The 22,651-nt window shown below is 40.8% G+C and overlaps 1 protein-coding gene across 2 annotated transcripts in view; it reads right to left on the bottom strand.

Annotated features, from left to right (window-relative positions):
- The window catches only part of PTK2 (protein tyrosine kinase 2), a 259,759-nt gene that overhangs the window by 205,347 nt on the left and 31,761 nt on the right, over positions 1–22,651 (bottom strand). Inside the window, exon 1 of one of the 2 annotated variants that reach the window (XM_039334565.1) lies at positions 21,554–21,830. The exons of the other annotated variant lie outside the window; for it this stretch is intronic. Within the exon in view, the coding sequence (XP_039190499.1) occupies positions 21,554–21,590 (37 nt within the window). The 5' untranslated portion in view covers positions 21,591–21,830. Of the gene's footprint in view, positions 1–21,553; positions 21,831–22,651 lie in introns of those variants that run through there. 2 annotated transcript variants of the gene reach the window in all.

The following is a 22,651-nucleotide window of genomic DNA, read 5'->3' on the forward strand; positions in this document are numbered from 1 at the left end:
GAGGAGGAGGAGGAGGAGGAGGAGGAGGAGGAGGAGGAGGAGATTGATGAAAGGCAGTAATTATACCCTGCTATACCTTAGACTAGCCAATTAGCAACTTACCACCGTATAGTCTTTCCATACAGGTTTTTCTCCCACAAAGATTTTTTTTTTCCTCACTTCAGTCTATTATATTGAATTGTTAAATCCACGCAGTTAAAAGTGTTTTGCCCACCCTCCAGTTTCACACACAGCACAACACAGTAGTAGCCTTTGCTTCTGAGCTTATTACAGGCTGCTGCTGCGAAGCTGCTGAAACTTCTTTGTCTCCTTTGGCTCCAAAGTCCGGCAAAGCAAACAAAAGGCACCGCATCACTAAGTCCATTCGCTTCAGCTGATTCCAGCCTGCCAGATGGGTAAACTGTATTTTGCTAACTCGGGCTGCAGACACAATAAATCCTAACAGGGCTACAGCGACAGCAGTCGCCCTTTTGAATCCCTTCCTGTTCACAATGTTGCGTGCCCGTCCTGCTAACCTGAAAGCTTCATTTTTATTATATAGCGGCATCTGTAAGCCTCCCTGAAACTTTCCCCTATGTATTATCACGGAGGGCAGCAAGATGTAATGAAGCCGTAATTTTCTTTTGGCAAGAAAAAAAAAAAAGGGGGGGGGGATTCTTTTATTTTTCTTCAATAAACTTCTTAGCAAAAACAGTCACTAAAACTTGATGCAACAAAGTTGCATGCACTCACCCACTTAGGTACAACTGAAAGGAAAATGAGAAGCACACAGAGCTTCAAAATCTCAAAATGCAAACTGAGGCAGGATAGCCCAAGAATCAAGAAATAATACAAGTTTAAATATAAAGTTCTGTAGTGTAGATCAGTGGTTCTTAATCTGGGCAATATTGCCCCCCAGGGGGCTATTTTGTTTTTCGGGGGGGGGGCGATGGAATGAAAAGGGGCAACGCGGGGGCAAAGGAACGAAAAGGGGGCGATATGGGGGCGATGGAGCGAGAAGTTTTGGGGACACTTTTGAGACTTTTTTGTACAGTGAATGGCTGCATATCTGTCGTACAAAAACATCAGATCGCTTGCTATTAGTGGATTGAATTGTGTTTTCAAATGTTCCTCCTGCTAGCTTCAGTACAGAACGCTGTACGTATGTGAAGACACATCGCTTATCCTCATGCGCACTGCGCAGCAGCCTCTACCCTTTTTATATTTCTTTTTGCGTCTTAAATTTCCCTTGTAATTCAATCGTTAAATGTTACTGTTTTTCTTTTCGGGCATTTCACTTTCTTGCAGTTGAATTTTGTGTTCAGTGGTCATTACATTTAAGTGTCTTGAATAAAGAAGATAATAATGAAATACATGTATCACGAAGTTTGGGAATAAAGTGATGGGTGGCATCAATATTTTTCACACAGTTGAGATATGGGAAAAAGACTGGAAATAATTTTTTTGCATCGATATGTCCTGATGATAATTTTAAAGAAAACAAAAAAAAAGGGTTTGCATAAATAGAAGAATTATTTCCTATGTTGTGATTGTGATGTTATGTTGGGGGAAGGGGGCGATGACAACTTCCTCATTGGCTCAAGGGGGGGGGATTCATTCAAAAAGGTTAAGAACCACTGGGGTAGACTATCATTTTACAGTTAAAATGTAACTGTAACATTCTCCCAGTAGGACAGTGTTTCCCAAACTTGACAATTTTAAGGCATGAGGACTTCAACTCCCAGAATTCCACAGCCAGCAACGCTGGCTGTGGAATTCTGGGAGTTGAAGTCCACATGCCTTAAAATTGTCAAGTTTGGGAAACACTGCAGTAGGACATCAAAGCGGCCTTTTTAATCTGTGGGTATATAAAGGAATACAACACATAAATGGCAAATTTCAGTAAATATTATTTTAACGGTAATATTTCTAGAACTGGATAGTTCCAAAATCGGAGCCACTGGGTATAATTTATCAATATATTGACGAGACGTCATTCCGTGGCGATGGATGAGCTCACCCAGTGGTCTCGTATATCGGCAGTCCTAGCAGTCCTCAACTTACAACAGTTCATTTAGTGACTGTTCAAGGCCGTTATAAGATGACCATTTTTTCACCCTTACAACCGTTGCAGCATCCCCAGGGTCACGTGATCAAAATTCCGAGGCTTCGCAACTGGCTCGTATTTATGATGGCTGCTGTGTGTCCCGGGGTCACGTGATCCCCTTTGGCGACCGTCTCATAAGCGAAAATAATGGGGAAGCCAGATCCACTTAACAACTCTGGTTACTAATTCAACAACTTCAGTGATTCACTTAGCAAATGTGGCAAGGACAGTCACCAAACGGGGCAAAACTCTCTTAACAAATTTCTCACACCTTTTGCGCTCCATTGTGGTCATTAAGTTGAGGACCACCTTGTCCTTACCAATGCCTTGGTAAGGCCACACTTGGAATACTGCATCCAGTTTTGGTCACCACTATGTAAAAAAGATGTTGAGACTCTAGAAAGAGTACAGAGAAGAGCAACAAAGATGATTAGAGGTCTGGAGGCTAAAACATATAAGGAATGGCTGCTGGAATTGGGTATGTCTAGTTTGACGAAGAGAAGGACAAGGGGGGACATGATAGCAGTATTCCAATATCTCAGGGGCTGCCCCAAAGAAGAGGGAGACAAGCTATTCTCCAAAGCACCTGAAGGCAGGACAAGAAGCAACGGATGGAAACTAATCAAGGAGAGAAGCAACCTGGAACTAAGGAGAAATTTCCTGACAGTTAAAACAATTAATCAGTGGAACAACCTGCCTCCAGAAGCGGTAAATGCTCCAACACTGGAAGTTTTTAAGAAGAGACTGAACAGCCATTTGTCCGAAATGGTGTAGTGTTTCCTGCCCTGAGCAGGGGGTTGGACTAGATGACCTCCAAGGTCCCTTCCAACTTTACTACTATTACTATTACCACCTGTAAATCTTAAATAGGAAAGGAGAAAGCACTGGCCTCCTGCCACACCCCTGCGGTAGGGGTCAAGGGAAGGATCACTCCTCCCCAGTCACCACCAACCAGAATGGATCCTGCAGAAAGGTTGTGAAAACCAGCACAGCACTGTGCCACCCACCCCCAAGTCCTCTGAGTAGATCCATGGTTGGTGGTACTGAAAGCTGCCTCCTTCTCAATCACCCTCCCTCCCAAATTATCCACTACTATGGGGTGCAGCAGTGGCTTTCTGAAGAGGAGGCAAACCAAAACCTCTCTAAGTAGTAAAGGAGCAGCCATCAACTCACTCAAAAATTTGCCACCATTAGAGCCCATTCACAGGCCACACCCCCCCAGCCTGCCTTTACAGAAGGGGCATGGTTTTGTGCTCATAATAATAATAATAATAAAGTTGGAAGGGACCTTGGAGGTCATCTAATCCAACCCCCTACTCAGGCAGGAAACCCTACACCATTTCGGACAAATGGCTTCCAGTGTTGGAGCATTCACCGCTTCTGGAGGCAGGTCGTTCCACTGGTTAATTGTTCTCACTGTCAGGAAGTTTCTCCTTAGTTCCAGGTTGCTTCTCTCCTTGATCAGTTTCCATCCACTGCTTCTTATCCAGCCTTCAGCTGCTTTGGAGAATAGCTTGACTCCCTCTTCTTTGGGGCAGCCCCTGAGATACTGGAACACGGCTATCATGTCCCCCCTCGTCCTTCTCTTCGTTAAACTAGACATTCCCAATTCCAGCAACCGTTGTCAGACCCAGCGTGATACTTACCTTCCAAAGTCCAGAATGTTCCAGTTAACCCTGTGTTCCAGCCGAGTCCGGTAGCTTTGTGAGCTACATCGCCAACAGCGGCGGCTGAACGGGTCACATGAACATCCTATGTTGCCAGCACATAACCGGACGGAGGCTACATAGAAATGGAATATGGAGAAGCCGACTGCTGTTAAAACTGTTATGGCTTATGTTGCTGGAACCGTGACTCTGTGAATGATGGGAACTGGGACGCTGGGTCTGACAACACTTGGATACCGGGAGGGGGTATTATAGGAAGAGGTTGAGTGGGACATTAGGGATGAGAATGGCGTGAACGGAACGCATGGACTCAATGCAAGGTTTGAACATAAGTACTAGCTGGATCGGGGCGTAGGTAGGGTGGAGGACTATCACAAGGCAGGTATGGGGAGGGGGACAGGTGGATTCCAGATGACCAATTAACTGTCAATTGGGGTGTGTACTCTGGGTGTGGTGGAGGAATGTATTTAGGGCAATGAATGGAGCTTCGTTCCAGTGCTAACTTAGTTTCAACATAGTGAATAAAGCTTGTTGAATACTGCAACGTTCCTGTTTCCTGGCTTTCGCGAAGCGCGGTTAGGACGTTCTGTTACCGTTCCTTATATGTTTTAGCCTCCAGTTCCCTAATCATCTTTGTTGCTCTTCTCTGTACTCTTTCTAGAGTCTCAGCATCTTTTTTACATTGTGGTGACCAAAACTGGATGCAGTATTCCAAGTGTGGCCTTACCAAAGCATTGTAAAGTGGTATTAATACTTCACGTGATCATAGTCCTAAGGACCCTATCCACTTCATCAGGTCCAATGGATTCAAACCCTTCACAGGTCCGTTGCAATTAATGAGTCACTTGAATTGCAAATATAAAAAGGATTCCTTGGAAGAAGACAGGGCACCAATTCATTGGAGAATATTTGGCTGGAGAGTGTTCAGGTAACAAAAAGCACATTTTACACTGGACAGAAGCCGACACCTGAATGTACCAGTAGATTGCGCTAAGTGGCAATGTGACATACTTGGTCACTCATAGATTTTCATTTGGGGGGATTTTCTTTTTAAAGTATGTTAAGCTTATTTAGGAGCTTAACCCTAAAGTTTTGTGTCCTCTGTCTCAAAATGGGAGGAAACTGTATAGTATAGTATATAGCTATTATTGGTTAGAGCCACGTATGTCCAAGGAATCGCAGGATTCCTCAAAATAAACTGTAACAGAAGCTACTTCGGGGGACAAATCCTTGGATCCCGCCATATTATACTACCAGCTGTTCATCAAGGTAATTTTTTTCTAAGGAAGATTCTACATTTAGTGTTATAATTCAAATGCCTGACTTTTTGGCATGATAACCAATGGTGGGATTCAGCCAGTTTGCACCACTTCGGTAGAACCGGTAGCTAATTTTTTGTTGCCCAGGCCCAGGCACAGACTTTCGGAAGCGGCATCCAGAGAACCAGTTGTTCACATATTTGAATCCCACCACTGATGATAACTACTAACTGAATAACAGACTAATAGAGTTGGAAGGGACCTTGGAGGTCTTCTAGCCCAACCCCGGTCCGCAGCATGCCAGAAAAAAGGCCACACAAACACTACAAAGCCACATCCGCAGGATGCAGGCAGCACAGGAAATCACACACACCCCCTCCGGTCTGTGGAAAAACCTCTCTCCATGCAGCTGGTCCCTGATGCCTAAAAGGTTGGGGGGGCGCTGTCCTAGCCCAAAACCATGCTCAAGCCTGAGACCCTATCCCATTTCAGACCAGTGGCTGTCCAGTCTTTTCTTAAAGACCTCACAACTTCTGAAGGTGTTCTTCTGGTTAATTGTTCTCACTGTTAGGAAGTTTCTCCTTAATTTCAGGTTGCTTCTCTCCGTGAACAGTTTCCATCCATTTTTTCTTGTCCTGCCTTCAGTTGCTTTGGAGAATAGCTTGACTCCCTCTTCTTTGTGGCACCCCTTCAGATACTGGAACACCGCTATCATGTCACCCCTAGTCCTTCTTTTCACTAGATTAGACATACTCAATTCCTGCAACTGGATCTATTATCTTCTGTATTTAAAGAGCCACAGTTGCCCTGGTGTATATATTTTTAGTGGGCTGCTGGCAGGTCAGATAAATTACTTGTGCTAGATCACTCACCATAATTCAGTTACTATAACTGTACTATTCATTTAGTACAAATGGTCAGGCAAGGACTTGTATCTTTCCTTTATAAGGCCTCCGAGCTGGTCTGGTTACGCACACCTAAAAAATAGTGCTCAGGGGCTATTGCATAGGCTTGTAGGCGCTGGCTTAAATAATGATTTGTCCTTTATCTCTTATGCTTTTCAACATGTTCATGAAATCTCAGGCCCCAATCCTCCTGTTTTTTTGAAATAGCTATCTTTAGTCTTGTCGATAAGCTATCTTCATCTTTATTTGTCAGCAGGTGCCATACCAGCAGTGGAAATGATGAACTGTTTTCTGCAGATCAGCAAGTTGATACTTGGGGCAAGTATGAAGAAATTCCAACCCAAGAGGTCTAGATAATGGAAGGTTAAAAGAAAATCACCTGATCTGTCAATCCAGGAAATGGGTGGAGACAGACACAGCCAACACAAACCAAATACCAAGGAGCCAATCAGGGGGATGGTTTTCTCCTTCCCATGTGACTTTTTTTTCTCCAAAAATAATACAAGAAGAGGGCGGTCCCCACTTTGCTTTTAACTCAATTCTGATAATACAACAGGACTGTCATTAAACAGGTATGGAGATAGTATTCGTTCTGGTGTTTTAGTCAGCCATTAGGAAGCCTTCTGGATTTAGCACTGCGGTCAAAACGTCCATTAGCAAGTTGTCATCTGCATGCATGAGTTGTTTCTCTTTTGTACACTTACATTTATATCCCAACAACCTATGCTATATGGGACAATTCCTGAGGAATGCTTAAAAGTGTGTGTTTGTGGAAAGAAAGTCACTTCCGTATCACTCATGACACATTCTAAGTCACCCTTGCCACACATGTCACCCGCTAGTCCTGACTTAGGTAAAATCCAGGTCACAAAACGAAGAGACTACATTGATGTTAAATTTAATCACAGCGGCCAGGTTGTTGGTAGGGCAATGTTGGAAGAAGGAATCTTTGCCTACCTTGCAAGAGTGGTTTCTTAAAGTTTCTTATTTGGCGGAAATGGCAAAGATTTCGGCTTTCTTGAAAGGCCAATCGCAAGAGAAGTATTTTTGGGTATGGAAAAAATGGATAGACTTTATACAATATAAGTTGGATATAAAAAAATATTATTTAGCTTTTCAATAACTTATATAAAAAACTTAAGATATTTTATAGACTTTATAGACTTTTTTCCCCTTTTTCTTCTTTTTATTTCTTTTCTTTTTCTTTCTTCTTATTTTCTTGTATTTCCTTGTATTTTTGTCTTTTTATACATATATTATTGTTAATTATTTAACAACTTGTTTAATTAATGTATTTAGACTTGTTCATGGTTTATATCTGTTTTAAGACTTTTTGAAAAATTTTTAATTAAGCCTGTATTCAACTCTGGGAAGGTTGGGGGAGGGTTGGGGAGGGTTGGGGGGTTCGGGGAAGGGATTTGTATTGTTTTGTAAAATCTAAAAAAATTTCAATTAAAAAAAAACAACGAAGAACCACTTCTACTTTTTGGACTGAGACTTGGGCTGAATTGACTAAGTGCCTCTCCCTCTGGGAAACTAACAAATATTCACAATTCAAACCCATAAGAAATCTCTCGGGACATGGAAATGCCTTATACACACACAGAGGATGAAACAGGTAAACTTTCCTTTCGGGATACCAGAAATTGCACCTACTACAGGTAGTCCTCATTTAGTAACCATTTGAGGATACAGTATTAACCTTGTGAACTCTAAGGCTTCCTCCTTCTGTTATGTATTCAAGATAGACAGTGAATAATATTTATATGCTGCTTATATGTAAGGGTATAGCTCTATACCAGTGATAGCAAACCTTTGAGACCGGGTGCCAAAAAATCGCCCCACACCCCGCCCACAAGGCCACCCACCACCTCCACGGTCCGCCGCAGATCACCCAGGCGGCCCTGCAGCGCCATGGCAGCCACGCCCTCTGCCCGTACCCTACAGCATCATCTGTGCGTGATGGGGCACGAGGGTGGAGTCTTGTCCCTACTGCCTGACTGCCATGTCCTTGGCTGCGCTGCTCCACACAGGCTGCATCTGGGGGCGACTCTCCTCCAGGGCGGCTGTTGGTGAGGAGGGGGCCACGGGGGGGAGATGGGGCTGGGGCAATGGTGCATGTGCCCACAGAGAGGGCTCTGAATGCCGCCTCTGGCATGCATGCATGCCATAGGTTCTGGTCTATACGTATGTTATATACAGTTTGTTTTAAATGTGTTATGTATGTGTACACTTTGAGAGGAAGCAACTAAATTTCATTTTTAATGTGTGCCATTGTGCCCACAGGAAAAAAATGACAATAAAGGTTATCTATCTATCTAAATTTCATTTTTAATGTGTGCCATTGTGCCCACAGGAAAAAAATGACAATAAAGGTTATCTATCTATCTATCTATCTATCTATCTATCTATCTATCTATCTATCTATCTATCTATCCTCTATCTACCTATCATCTGTCTGTCATCTATCTATTTACCTACCTACCCTCTATCTACCTACCTATCATCTATCTGTCTGTCATCTATCTATCTATCTATCTATCTATCTATCTATCTATCATCTACCTACCTATCTATCCTCTATCTACCTATCTTCTGTCTGTCTGTCATCTATCATCTATCTACTTATCATCTATCTATCTCTCTGTCATCTATCTATCTATCTTTCTATCATCTACCAATCTATCTACCTATCCTCTACCTATCATCTGTCTGTCATCTATCTATCTATCTATCTATCTATCTATCTATCTATCTATCTATCTATCTATCTATCTATCTACCTACTTATCTACTTACCTACCTATCCTATCTACCTACCTCTTCTGTTTGTCATCTGTCTGTCTGTCTGTCTGTCTGTCTATCTATCTATCTATCAGCTACCTACCTGTCTACCTACCTACAACGGCACTGAAAAAAGTGACATGACCAGTTTTCACCCGACCATTGTAGCATCCCAATGGGGCATTTCAAAATTTGGTCATTTGGCGACTGGTACTGTCATGTGATCACCCTCTGCAGCATTTCCAGCTGGCTTCCGACAAGCAAAGTCCATGGAGGAAGCCAAGATTCATTTAGCGACCGCACGAGTCACTTAACGACCGCACGAGTCACTTAACAACTGTGGTGAAAAAGGTCATAAAATGGGATAAAACTCACTTAACAATTGCCTTGCTAGCAACAAAAACTGGGGGCTCAATTGTGGTCCTAAGTACCTGTATTAACCAAAAGACCCCTTTCCTCTAAGTGCCTCAACATTAATAAAGACCAGGGGTCTTCAAACTTGGCCCTTTTATGACCTGTGGACTTCAACTCCCAGAATTCCTCAGCCAGGCACGTTTGAAGGCCCGCGATAAAGATGGTTGATGTGAGTGGAAAACACTCACCAAGTCAGGATGGTGCTTACCCACCAAGCGTCCCCTTTGGCCATCCAGCTAATTACAGTTTCCAATAACTCCCAGTGGACGAGCTGTTTCCAGAAGGGAGCAAAGAAAACTGAAAACTTCTTTTCCAACCGTCAACTGCAGTCTTCTGCCTTTGCAGGTTCTCAAAATAAATTTCGTTTCTGCTCCAAGCGATTTGCCCCAGGTGTTCTAAGGCAGACCCATCTGGATTCGAACCCAGAGTTTTTTTCTAACACTTAGTATAATATTTTATAATTATCTTGTACTAAGTATGCTTTACATTTTTTTATTGTATCAAAAATTCAATTGTTTTTTCAATTTTTATTTTCAAACTCTAATCCAGAGGTACGTAACCATTTTTGAGAGCCATAAGCATCCTGGTTATTTCTTTCTTTATTGAAAGTCTGAATGTCTGAAATGATGTAAAGCAGTGTTTCTCAACCTTGACAATTTTAAGGCATGTGGACTTCAACTCCCAGAATTCCACTGCCAGCAATGCTGGCTGTGGAATTCTGAGAGTTGAAGTCCACATGCCTTAAAATTGTCAAGGTTGAGAAACACTGATGTAAAGTGAAGCAAAATACACAAAGTTGAGGCCTGACTTTTTTTTTTCTTCTTAGTATGGAAACCGAGTTTAGTTTTCTTCTTGTTTTTGAAATGACTTTGAGGGCTTATACCCTCAAAATGGCAGGGAAGGGTACCAGTGATTTCCAGCAGTTACGACCTGAGGTGATATGATAATGGCATATTGGAACATACCTTTTTTAAAATGTAATTTTAACTCAAGCAAATCAAATCACCTCAGATATCCTGGATTGTAATGGCCGTTGACACTTTATAGGAACTTGAAAATATTACTGATAAATAACGCCCTCAGACATAGTCCTGGTGTCGAAACATCACATTAAGCAGTATTGCTTTCATGTAATACTGAAACCCAAATTATTGAGATCTGTCAGTTGTGGCTTATTACCTTGCAAAATACATAAACCCGACCGAAAGGCTAAAACTGCAATGCAACAGCCTAATCAAATAAAGAGAACAAAGAATTAATAGCATGCTGAGTCTTCAGCCATCGTTAATAGTACCCTAATACATGCAGTGCATATGCCTAACATGGATGAAGATTTGGTTCCAAATATGTCAGCCATGGAACCAAATGATTTAATCTACACTTGTAAAACAGGACACTCTCAATTCAGATAAAAATTGCTCCCATCAACATATTGGGAAATGGGGTAAAGATGGTCCCCAAATTAATCCCGGTGCTCATATGTTTTGCTGCTTTCCGCACTGTCTCCTTGATGAAAATTACTCAGACTTAGTAATTATAGTCCACACTATACATACACAATGTTCAGAGAACGGTGATATACTAATTATTAACATTAAGCAATCAGATTCTATATCTCCAACAATGCATCAGAAAAGCTGCTGTGCCGTTCTCTTATAAATGGTACCACCGCACAACAGGGTACAATGCCACTAAACCGCACTTTAATTTACTTGTAAGGGTAGATTATAAGAATACACTGACCTACAACTCATTTTTCCACCCAAAGGCTTTCACATTCTTCTGGGTAAGTCCTACTGACAGATAAGCATAATAAAGGAGTTTAAAGCAGGGAAGTTTCTCAATGTTATTTAATGACAGGAAGTGTCATTGATCTGAGACACCAGAATGTCTTGGCCGTCCTATAAGGAGGAGATATAAAAATATAAAACACTTGTTCAATCTTGTGAAGAATTTCAAACTCTTGTTTTTCCTCAATCAAAATATCATCTGATTCCTATTAATTTTCATTGGTTATGGGTGTGAACAGACTTGACCTACTTAAAATGCAGGAACCAACAATGCAATTGCTTAATGCAACATTAAAACATAGTGTAGAAAGGCAGGCGTGATTCAGCTAGCTACTTACGTGACATTTAAATGTAAATCCCTAAAACGGATCATAGAAATGGTCATGTTACTTGCTTGTTTAATAAATCCATTTCTGCTTCCAGTCACAATGTTTTCAAATATCGTTCCTAGCAGCTATATCCCAAATATATCAAAACTGATTCAATATTTTAATCAGTAAACTTTATTTTTAAATGCTTATAGGCATTTATAATTTCAAACTGGTTTCCCAGATTTCTTCCTTTCAAAATTGTTATTACAATTTTATCCTGTTATAAAAAGTATTAAACCATGAAAGGACATCACGGTGAAACATTCAAACATATAATGACATCCATTCGTATCTTGTCACATCCTATGTCAACCAAAGCTAGTGATGAGAAGACAGAATAGAGAAGAGCAAAAAAAAAAAAGAGGCAAAAAAGCAAAACGAACAGTACACGACTTTCAAACATTCTGAAAACTCAACTTTACATCACCATCAATGAAAAAAAAACAGAATTTTCGATCTGATCAATAATGATGATGGTGGTGGTGGTGGTGGTGGTGGTGGTGGTGGTGGTGGTGGTGTCAGAAGGGAACTTGGAGGTCATCTAGTCCAACCCCCTGCTCAGGCAGGAAACCCTATACCATTTTGGACAAATGGCTGCTCAGTCTCTTCTTAAAAACTTCCAGTGTTGCAGCATTCACAACTTCTGGAAGCAGGTTGTTCCACTGGTTAATTATTCTAACTGTCAGGAAATTTCTCCTTAGTTCCACTAGGTTGCTTCTCTCCGTGAACAGTTTCCATCCGTCTTGTCCTGCCTTCAGGTGCTTTGGAGAATAGCTTGACTCCCTCTTCCTTGTGGCAGCCCCTGAGATATTGTAACATTGCTAACATGTCACCCCTCGTCCTTCTCTTCATTAAACTAGACATACTCAACTCCAGCAACCGTTCTTTGTATGTTTTAGCCTCCAGCCCCGTAATCACACAGCAAAATGGACATCGCCAACAACTTTGGAGTGCTTTGGTATGGTTAGCAAGGGATTTACTTTTCTAGGCTGCCCTATCTCCTGGCAAAATACATGGGAAAATCCCATTGGAGGAAAATTCCACTTAGGGTTAGGGTTACATCACCATGAACTCACAGAGAAAAATGGACATCACCAAAAAAACTCTGAACACTTGGGTATGGTTAGGAGGGCACTTACTTTTCTAAGCTGCCCTATCTATGTTTCCTGGCAAAATACATGGGAAAATCCCATTAGAGGAAAATTCCACTTAGAGTTAGGGTTAGGTCACCATGAACTCATAGAGAAAAATGGACATCGCCAACAAATTCAGAGTGCTTGGGTATGGTTAGGAGGGCACTTAGGCTGCCCTATCTATGTTTCCTGGGAAAATACATGGGAAAATCCCATTGGAGGAAAATTCCACTTAGGGTTAGGGTTACATCACCATGAACTCACAGAAAAAAATGGACATCACCAAAAAAAACTCTGAACACTTGGGTATGGTTAGGAGGGCACTTACTTTTCTAAGCTGCCCTATCTATGTTTCCTGGTAAAATACATGGGAAAATCCCATTGGAGGAAAATTCCACTTAGGGTTAGGGTTAGGTCACCATGAACTCATAGAGAAAAATGGACATTGCCAACAAATTCAGAGTGCTTGGGTATGGTTAGGAGGGCACTTATTTTTCTAGGCTGCCCTATCTATGTTTCTTGGGAAAATACATGGGAAAATCCCATTGGAGGAAAATTCCACTTAGAGTTAGGGTTAGGTCACCATGAACTCATAGAGAAAAATGGACATCGCCAATATATTCAGAGTGCTTGGGTATGGTTAGGAGGGCACTTATTTTTCTAGGCTGCCCTATCTCCTGGCAAAATACATGGGAAAATCCCATTGGAGGAAAATTCCACTTAGGGTTAGGGTTACATCACCATGAACTCACAGAAAAAAATGGACATCACCCAAAAAAAACTCTGAACACTTGGGTATGGTTAGGAGGGCACTTACTTTTCTAAGCTGCCCTATCTATGTTTCCTGGTAAAATACATGGGAAAATCCCATTGGAGGAAAATTCCACTTAGGGTTAGGGTTAGGTCACCATGAACTCATAGAAAAAAATGGACATTGCCAACAAATTCAGAGTGCTTGGGTATGGTTAGGAGGGCACTTAGGCTGCCCTATCTATGTTTCTTGGGAAAATACATGGGAAAATCCCATTGGAGGAAAATTCCACTTAGAGTTAGGGTTAGGTCACCATGAACTCATAGAGAAAAATGGACATTGCCAACAGACTCGGAATACTTGGGTATGGTTAGGAGGGCACTTACTTTTATAGGCTGCCCTATCTATGTTTCCTGGTAAAATACATGGGAAAATCCCATTGGAGGAAATTTCCACTTATGGTTAGGGTTAGGTCACCATGAACTTACAGACCAAAATGGACATCGGCAACAAACCCAGAATATTTGGGTATGGTTAGAAAGGATTAACTTTTTTAGCCTGCCCTATTAGCTATCATGGTAAAATACATGGGAAAATCTCATCGGAGGAAAATTCCACTTAGGGCAGTGATGGCGAGCCTTTTAGACATCGAGTGCCCAAACTGCAACCCAAACCCCACTTATGTATCATCGGGTGTCGGGAGGCGTGGCCCATTGGGTAGGCGTGGCCCATTGGGTAGGCGTAGCCCATTGGGTGGGCGTGGCAGTGGTGGTAACGGCAGACTGGGTGGGAGTAAAAAGTTCAATCAATCAATTCCAACTTTGCGAGATCTTTTTTTTTTCCTGCGAGAAGTTGAAACTGATTGATTGATTGAACCTTTTTTTTTTTCCAGACGGCAGCGAGGCCTAAAGCAAAAAGGTTTTACAGAACCCAGTTGAAAGCCTAGGACTTGGGTGACGTTGCACATGCCATAGGTTTGTCACCACAGAACTAGATGGATCCTTCTCAGTTTGGGTTTAAAGAGTCTCTGCCATTGTGATTAATGGTCTGGGAACCATCATTCTCAGGGCTGGAACTATGTACCATCCATAGGCCTGATATTTAATGATACTTCTCTCTTCCTATGACCTTGAGATAGACTATCTAATGGAGGAAGTAGAAGAGGGAATGAGACTGTTTCAAAAGGGTTACCTCAGCCCAGGGGATGAAAGAAGCATAACTCAAAGCAATTCTACCTTAATCATACTAGTTAGGAACTGAGCATGAAAACTGTTTTGACAGACTTTCAAGATTGATGGCCGCCTATGAATGTACCAAATAAAAGCTAGTGGGGTAAAGTAACAGACTGTTGAAACCGTCTCTGTCAAAGGAAATCTCCAGCTCAACATATACCAGGTGTAATTAAAGTAGCATTAATCTGGGCCTCTTTGTCATGTTTTCCCCCCTCCCCTTGGGCTGTTCCTCCTGTGTTTTCCTAGGGCAGGGGTGGGGAACTTTGGCTCTTTTATGACTTGTGGACTTCAAGTCCCAGAATTCCTGAGCCAGCATGGAGAGTGGTTTTTCTATGGACCGGAGGGGGTGTGGTTTTGTGTGCTGCCTGCATCCCGCGGATGGGCCTTTGTTTGTTTGTGCAGACCGGTTGCTGGCATGCTGTGGCCCAGTACTGGTCCACGGACTGGGGGTTGGGGACCCCTGGTTTAGAAAGTTTGATATATTTGTCTACCCAGATCCTTTAATATTATAAAGTCATTTTTAGCTGAAATAGTTTTTAACATTTAATATTTATTATTTCATAATATTTTACTTTTCTGCAGTATTTTAAAGTTTGCTTCAATTGTAATTTTCTTTTAACTGTATTTCTACAAGCCACTCTAGACTGTTATGAAACTGAGTGGCATGCAAATAGTCCAAAACAATCAGTCAAAGCCAAATCAAAATCTATCGCCTCTTGGTCTCCACTGATCAAATTGAAATTTAAAGGCCTAGCATGCTTGGACTATACATCCATATCAACGATTAGAAATCTTTCTCTGATCTAAATATATAGGGATGGTGCAAGTCAAAGAAGAAAATGAGCAATTCTTCTATAAGAGATTAATTGCTAAAGAATATAAACCAGTTTCCCCAAATTTCCCCTGTTCGGATGAGTTGATAAATATAGAAAATTGTGCATAGGCTTTATTCTTTACTTAGCCCTAACATGAAATTTCATCTATTAGACCAGTGGTTCTCAACCTGTGGGTCGGGACCCCATTTGGGGTCGAACGACCATTTCATGGGGGTCGCCAAACAACGCAGTCCGCCATTTTTTTCCCCTTTTCCTTAGCTGTGCTACTCCCTTTTATTCTATTGGCTTTTGAAAGCCAATAGAATAGATTCTCTTGAATAGAGTCTAATTCTATTGGCTTTCAAAAGCCAATAGGAATTGTCCAGGCTGTCTCTTCCCTGCTGAGCCCACCAAAGTCTTATTCTGCAAACAGTGCTGCACCAGTTGAGTAGTCCTCGACTAACGACCGGTTGAGTAGTCCTCGACTTACGACCGGTTGGGGGGTCGCGGCATTAAAAAGGTTGAGAACCACTGTATTAGACAAACACAAAACTGAAATGGAGGGAACAAAGTAAGTCTTCCAGTATAAAAAGAATCAATGTCCCTGACTTTTCTGGAACTATCGTACACAGATATACATATGTATGTAAACTCTTCTATCTCATCTAGTCATAACATGACTCAATCCAGAGGCAGCAAGTTCACGCCTGCACAGAATTTTGTCTGGTGTTATGGGAAACAACCAGCTTAAAAAACTCCCTACGTCTTTCCTAGAGAGATAAGTGTGCAATCCCTTGGCTGATATGATCGTGTTGCATAACGTGGAATATCCTTGCTCCCAACAAGTAAATATACAGCCAAAAACGGTTACGCCTGCCAAAGCTATGGGCTTATGCCAAAACCTCAGGATGAATCAATTTTCAGAAGAAAAGCTGCAAAAAAAAGCCACTTTTTCCCGATGAACGCTGGGAGAGGAGAATGAGTTATATTAATGCTGGATTAATTATGAATTATTCATAGGTTGAAATTTTCTTTAACTTATTTTAATTGCTTCCCAAATGGTACAAAGCGGGCAATTAAACAGATTTTATGTATATTTGGATAATTTGTTCTGACATAATCTGTGAATATGCCATCAGGCTGCAAATGCCTGTTAGGACACAATGCAGCAATGAACTTAAACAGACCCGACTGGGATGACTGTATTTTTAGAACCAACTAGCCCTCTTTTTTTTCTGAATAGGAGAGCAAGATTCCTCACACAAGAAGATTTGATAGAGCTACTTGTTATTTCATTCTGCTGTGAGCTTGAGGCTAACAAATTGTGATCAGAGAGGGATCAGCTAACACAAACAACAAACAAATTCCATTTCAAGAAAAAGAATCTTCTCCATATCTGTCTGAATCTTTAAGTCCTCTCTCAAAGCAAGTTTATTTTAGGGTTTTAAATTATTGATGCTGATTTATCAAAGAAACCTTTGTTACAACTCACCAAGTACTGTTTACAAAAACCGAAAAAGTAAAACAAGAACAAAAGGAGATGATTTAGCATCAACAAAACTGATCTTGGGTTGAAATTCCTGAATAGTCCTGGTGTGAAATAGGTTGCCCCAACTGTGCTACAATTTTGCAAATAGTTCCCTTTTTCTAGACATCCACTATCCAGGAAAAAAAATACACACACACACACACACACACACTCTACGACAACTGCAACAAAAGCACTGAAAATCTTGAAACTACCAACAATTATATAAAAAGGAGAAACAGACTTCAAGGAAGAAGCAAGCCCTATCATTAAAGACAATATTAAATATTCAAACTTTTAGCTGCATTCAAACAAGGAAAGAGAAAAAAAAAACCGTGAACAGCAAGCATGAATGTAATTTTGGGTAGAGAAACAGAAAAAGGGAGAAAACTAGCTTTCTGTGGTGGGAGGTGACATCATTGGGGTCTGCAGGATCTTGTCACTTTCATCAAAATGACAAAAGCTTTATCCTTTCATATTGCATGCAACACCACAGCAAAGCGAAGGGAGAAGGCGTTTGCGTTGTATAATATGTAGGACACTGCTTCTGTCATTCTGCCCCCTCCCTTGGCAGATACTATAAAATAACAACATTTTAAGGGTGTTTGTTTTATTCTTTATGAAATATACTAAGGTTTGTGATTGAGAGCTCCAAGGCATTTTCCAGAAAGCAGCTTTTAACAGTGAACCTATTGTTTCCTCCAAGGCCATTTTAGCAAGTATGAATTCAGATCCATTTACTTCAGCTATTTTGATTCAGGGACTTTTTTTTTAATATATAGTAAAATACCTCCTCTGGAGATATTTCTAAATAAATATGCTCTTATCTAACATCGTTACACTATTCAGCAATTTCTCAACAATGCAGAACGAGGAATCCATAAAGAATTTGTCTTTAAATGTCTTCGCTTCATCTAGTCACATTTTCAAATCTACACATGCACTTCCAATACATGGCTAACATTCACACACCTGAACCTGTGCCAACCAGCACATTAAACTATCATGCATTCAAGTTCTAGCAAAAACTTAGAGACAGATCTTGCTGTATTTGTGTTGGTGACCTCCACAGTGGCCCTAAATCAGTGGTGGGATTCAGCTGGTTCATACCACTTCGGCAGAACCGGTAGCTAATTTTTTGTTGCCCAGGCCCAGAATAGACTTCCAGAAGCAGCATCCACACAGAGAACCGGTTGTTCACCTATTTGAATCCCACCACTGCCCATAATAATAATAATAATAATAATAATAATAACAACAACAACAACTACTACTACTACTACTACTACTACTGCTGCTGCTGCTACTGCTACTACTATTACTACTATTGCTATTATTATTATAGTAAAGTTGGAAGGGACCTTGGAGGTCATCTAGTCCAACCCCCTGCTCAGGCAGGAAACCCTATACCATTTCAGACAAATGGCTGCCCAGTCTCTTCTTAAAAACCTCCAGTGTTGGAGCATTCACATTTCTGGAGGCAGGTTGTTCCACTGGTTAATTGTTCTAACTGTTAGGAAGTTTCTCCTTAGTTCTAGGTTGCTTCTCTCCTTGATGAGTTTCCATCCGTTGCTTCTTGTCCTGCCTTCAGGTGCTTTGGAAAATAGCTTGACTCCCTCTTCTTTGGGGCAGCCCTTGAGATATTGGAAGACTGCTATCATTTCACCCCTCGTTCTTCTCTTCATTAAACTAGACATACCCAATTCCAGCAACCGTTCCTTATATGTTTTAGCCTCCAGACCTCTAATCATCTTTGTTGCTCTTTTCTCTGTACTCTTTCTAGAGTCTCAACATCTTCTTAATATTATTTTATATAATCAGTCCTATTTAAGCTACAGGAAATCCCATTTCAAATCTGACTTAAATGAAAGCATGAAAACATGTTTAGGATAACCCTTTTCAATCTGTCGGCTTCCAGATGTGCTAGACTTCCAACACTCATCAACCACTATCAGCATGGCCACTGTTATGCCTGGTTTGTAGTCATCCTGGCTATATTATGAACTCTCCTATACAACATCCTCGATGACAATCACCGGGAATGTTGAATAGTTATTCAAGACTTTCACTCTCTCTCCCCCACCCCACTCAACATGTCTTTTCAGTTTTCTGGGCAACATTTTTGGAAGTGGCTTACAGTAGGCTTCGCCCTACAACTGAGAGAGAAGGCTGGTCCAAAGTCAGCGGGTTGGCTTCATATCCAAGATAGGACCAAGACTCAAAATCTTCTGGTTTGTGGTCTAATGTATTTAAACACTACAACAAACAAGTTCTCTAAATCTGCTAGCATTATAGTTCGAGTTTTAATAGGATCATTTTACGCCATAAACAGTACTGTGTTACGTGGAAATTACAGCTATACAATCAAAAAACTTATCTCAAAAGTTAAATATTCCCTAAATAGTTATACAATTAATATTCCTCTGTTATATATTAAACTTTACTTCTTAAGATTCTGCTATTTGGAGAGCAACCACCTATTTTAAAATAAATAAAACATAGATAGTGCTTTTGAATTAGGATATTAAATGCACGCTTAAGGTCTTCAGCAATAAACATTGAAAAGAATTAAATAGCAAAGGGAAACAAAAATTAAAAATAGATTTGAAAAACATCTGGCTATGTGTAAGCATTAGTAATGAGTCAGTCCAATTTATCTGATAACACAATATTCTGGAGCAGATCATTCCTTCATGCAAACTTTTAAGTAGTTCCTTATATATTTGTGAACCAGCTGAGTAATAGTACAACTATCCAAGAGGTTTTGGCCAATTGTGTGTATTTTCCCTCTGATTTACTATTTGGGGACATCTATTGCATCAACACCTTGGATATGGTTCTTCAAACTGAAGTTAATATGTTACAGATAGAACAAACAGAAATGGGTAATTTTAATTATGTAATTTTTTATTTCTTCCACCAAAAGAAGATAACCTACAGATGAAATGAATCCAATATTTATGGCAATATTATTAAGAATATGTAGGTAGAAATTCCTCCCCCCAGTTTTAATTCCCAAGGGAGACTTCGTTTTCCGGTGTTTTTGACAAAAACTCAGTCATCAACCAGAAGGAAATTGCTATGCTGAAGGTAAAACTTCTTATAACATCCCAATAATTTTGTTCTGTTTAGATGAACCGTCCAAATGCAGTACAATTAAGAAGGTACCAATTATCACCTTGAGTTGCCAGTGATCGCTTTGGGGCAAGGGAAAAAGCTCTTTGCAGAAACATTCATGAGACAATTAGACCACAAACATGCTCATACACACATTTCAACATCTGCTAATCAGTCATTCCAAATATCAGTATTCTACAGTCTTGGTCCAAGAAGTGACTAGAGCAGTAATGCAAAACAAGATTATATACTCTTAAACACAGGTACAGGGTAAACAATCTGTCTTTCCAAGGTTTCGATTCAACTGACCTCCCCTGGACATGGCACCATTTGCTATTAAAACTTCTCCTTCTGGCCAATAAAAACAGCCTTAAGCTACCTTATTAGATGGATACAATGACCTGGTTACAGATGATCACTAGCCAAATAGATACATTTGCAAGTTATTTTTAAAACAATATTCTAAGGCAGTGGTTCTCAACCTGTGGGTCGGGACCCCATTTGGGGTCGAACGACCATTTCACAGGGGTCGCCAAACAAGGCTGTCCGCCATTTTTTCCCCCCTTTTCCTTAGCTGTGCTACTCCCTTTTATTCTATTGGCTTTTGAAAGCCAATAGAATAGACTCTCTTGAATAGAGTCTAATTCTATTGGCTTTCAAAAGCCAATAGGAATTGTCCAGGCTGTCTCTGCCTTGCTGAGCCCGCCAAAAGGCCCATTCTGCAAACAGTGCTGCACCAGTTGAGTAGTCCTCGACTTACGACCGGTTGAGTAGTCCTCGACTTACAACCGGTTGGGGGTCGCGGCATTAAAAAGGTTGAGAACCACTGTTCTAAGGCGTGAGAAATATATTGCAAATAAAGAAAATGCCTTTAGGGATATACAAATGTTTACAGGTTGTTCTGTTTACAACTGTTTTGTTGCTAGCTTCTGGTGCTCCTTGCCCAGACTATAACTATAAGTATATTTGGGCAGTGAGTGGGTGGGGGAAAAACATGGATGGCAGTAGCTAAAATGAGGTAGGCAAAAGAAGACACTGCAATGATAGGGGGAAGGTGGGGGGGGGCAGTTGAACTGATTAGACAAATGCTGCCGACACTCTAAACAATATTTTGAAAAGTATACTTCTAACAACAATTAGCAGACAGGAATAGACACATCAGTTGCTGTTACAAATATAGGCTATGAATAAGAAAACACAAGAATAAGTTAGCTCCTTACTTCTTCCCCCAATTCTGTTCTACAAGTATTAGAAAGAACAGGAAAAGCACACCTGGTCTAAAATATTATTTTAAAAATGGGAGGAATAAAGTTTTCTTTATATGGCAATATCCAGCAACTACTCACACAGATAAAAAGAGTTCATCCGTGCCACGAATCTGGTATTCGCGCACCATAAACCTAACAACTTAGTGTACATTTTTCCAAGGTTACAGTTTGTATTATTACAAAAATCAGTTAAACGTAGATGAAAGAGACGGTTCTGGGACAAAACGATGAATGTGGGAAACTTCAGATAAAAGTCTTCCTTATGCTACTACTTCCCTGTTATTCAGGAGCTTTCACTACAACTTAGAAACCAGACGTTTGAAAAACAAATGGAACTTTCATTTTCATCACAATTTCCCCACGATCAGCCCATCATCTTTCCCCCAAATTACTGGATCGCCCCCTCAGTCATCCAAGAAATAGGAATACATACCATTACTTGCACAATTTAGAAATCCCAGAACCTGCATTTCCCCTTGCAGAGGATTCAAAAGCCTCGAGTGAAAAAAAAAAGTGGGGATGAATTCCCTCGTTGTAGCTGCGTCTGCTGCTCTGGGCTCCTCCTGTCAACTCTCTAAATACCCAGGAGTTCTCAAATTTCACAGTAGGCAGAAATCAAAACACACCCTTGCTTCAAAAACAATTTACGCACCTTTAATGATAAGAGAGGGAATAGGGCAAAACCAGCACGTGTTTCAGCCTTTTATTTAAAAACTCCTTATTCTTAGAAGATCCTTCAGCCCGTGCTAAAGAATCCAGCCTTGCAGAGAGACAGAAACCAGGAACATTTGCTAAATTCCCAATTTGTTAGGTAGCACACAGTTCAATCCAGAAAAGCCTGGAGCAATTCCGCCTCTAACACACACAAACACACACGTACTTCTGACTCCTACACCAGAAGTAGAGAAACACTTTGTCGTTACAGTAGTCATCCTCCTAATTGTATTTAGCTTGTACTGTCCAGTCTGAAGCAAACGATGTGTTATTGCAGTGGTTCTCAATCTTTCTAATGCCATGACCCCATAATACAATTCCCCATGTTGTGGTGACCCCCAACCACTTATACATCACCGGGTGCCAGGGGTGTGGCCAAAGAAAAGGGGGGGGGAAATGGCAGACAGCCTTGTTTGGCGACCCCCGTGAAATGGTCGTTCGACCCCAAATGGGGTCCCGACCCACAGGTTGAGAACCACTGTGTTATTGGATGTCCTGCCCACATCTAAGATATTAACAAATAACAAAAACCACAGAAAGCCCAGTAAAACTAGAAATGATTCTATTTGTATGACTAGACCACTGATCTATTCTTTCACCATATCGTACTAGTGTTTTAGCATTTACAAAGTTAAAGAGGAAGAAGTTGAATATATTCAGAAAATGTCAGTTTGTGAATTTTTAATACAAGTTAAGTTTAACTTGCTATGATTTACATATTTGAATCAAAGGTTCAAGCAGATGCATAATTAATTCAGTGGAAATGTAAACAGCTGTATCTTTGCCAAATATGAAACTTGACACTGCTTTAAATCAT

The sequence above is a fragment of the Crotalus tigris genome, unplaced genomic scaffold (assembly GCF_016545835.1).
Source record: "Crotalus tigris isolate CLP2741 ecotype Arizona unplaced genomic scaffold, ASM1654583v1 scf7180000017631.5181431, whole genome shotgun sequence".
NCBI classification, from domain to species: Eukaryota; Metazoa; Chordata; class Lepidosauria; order Squamata; family Viperidae; genus Crotalus; species Crotalus tigris.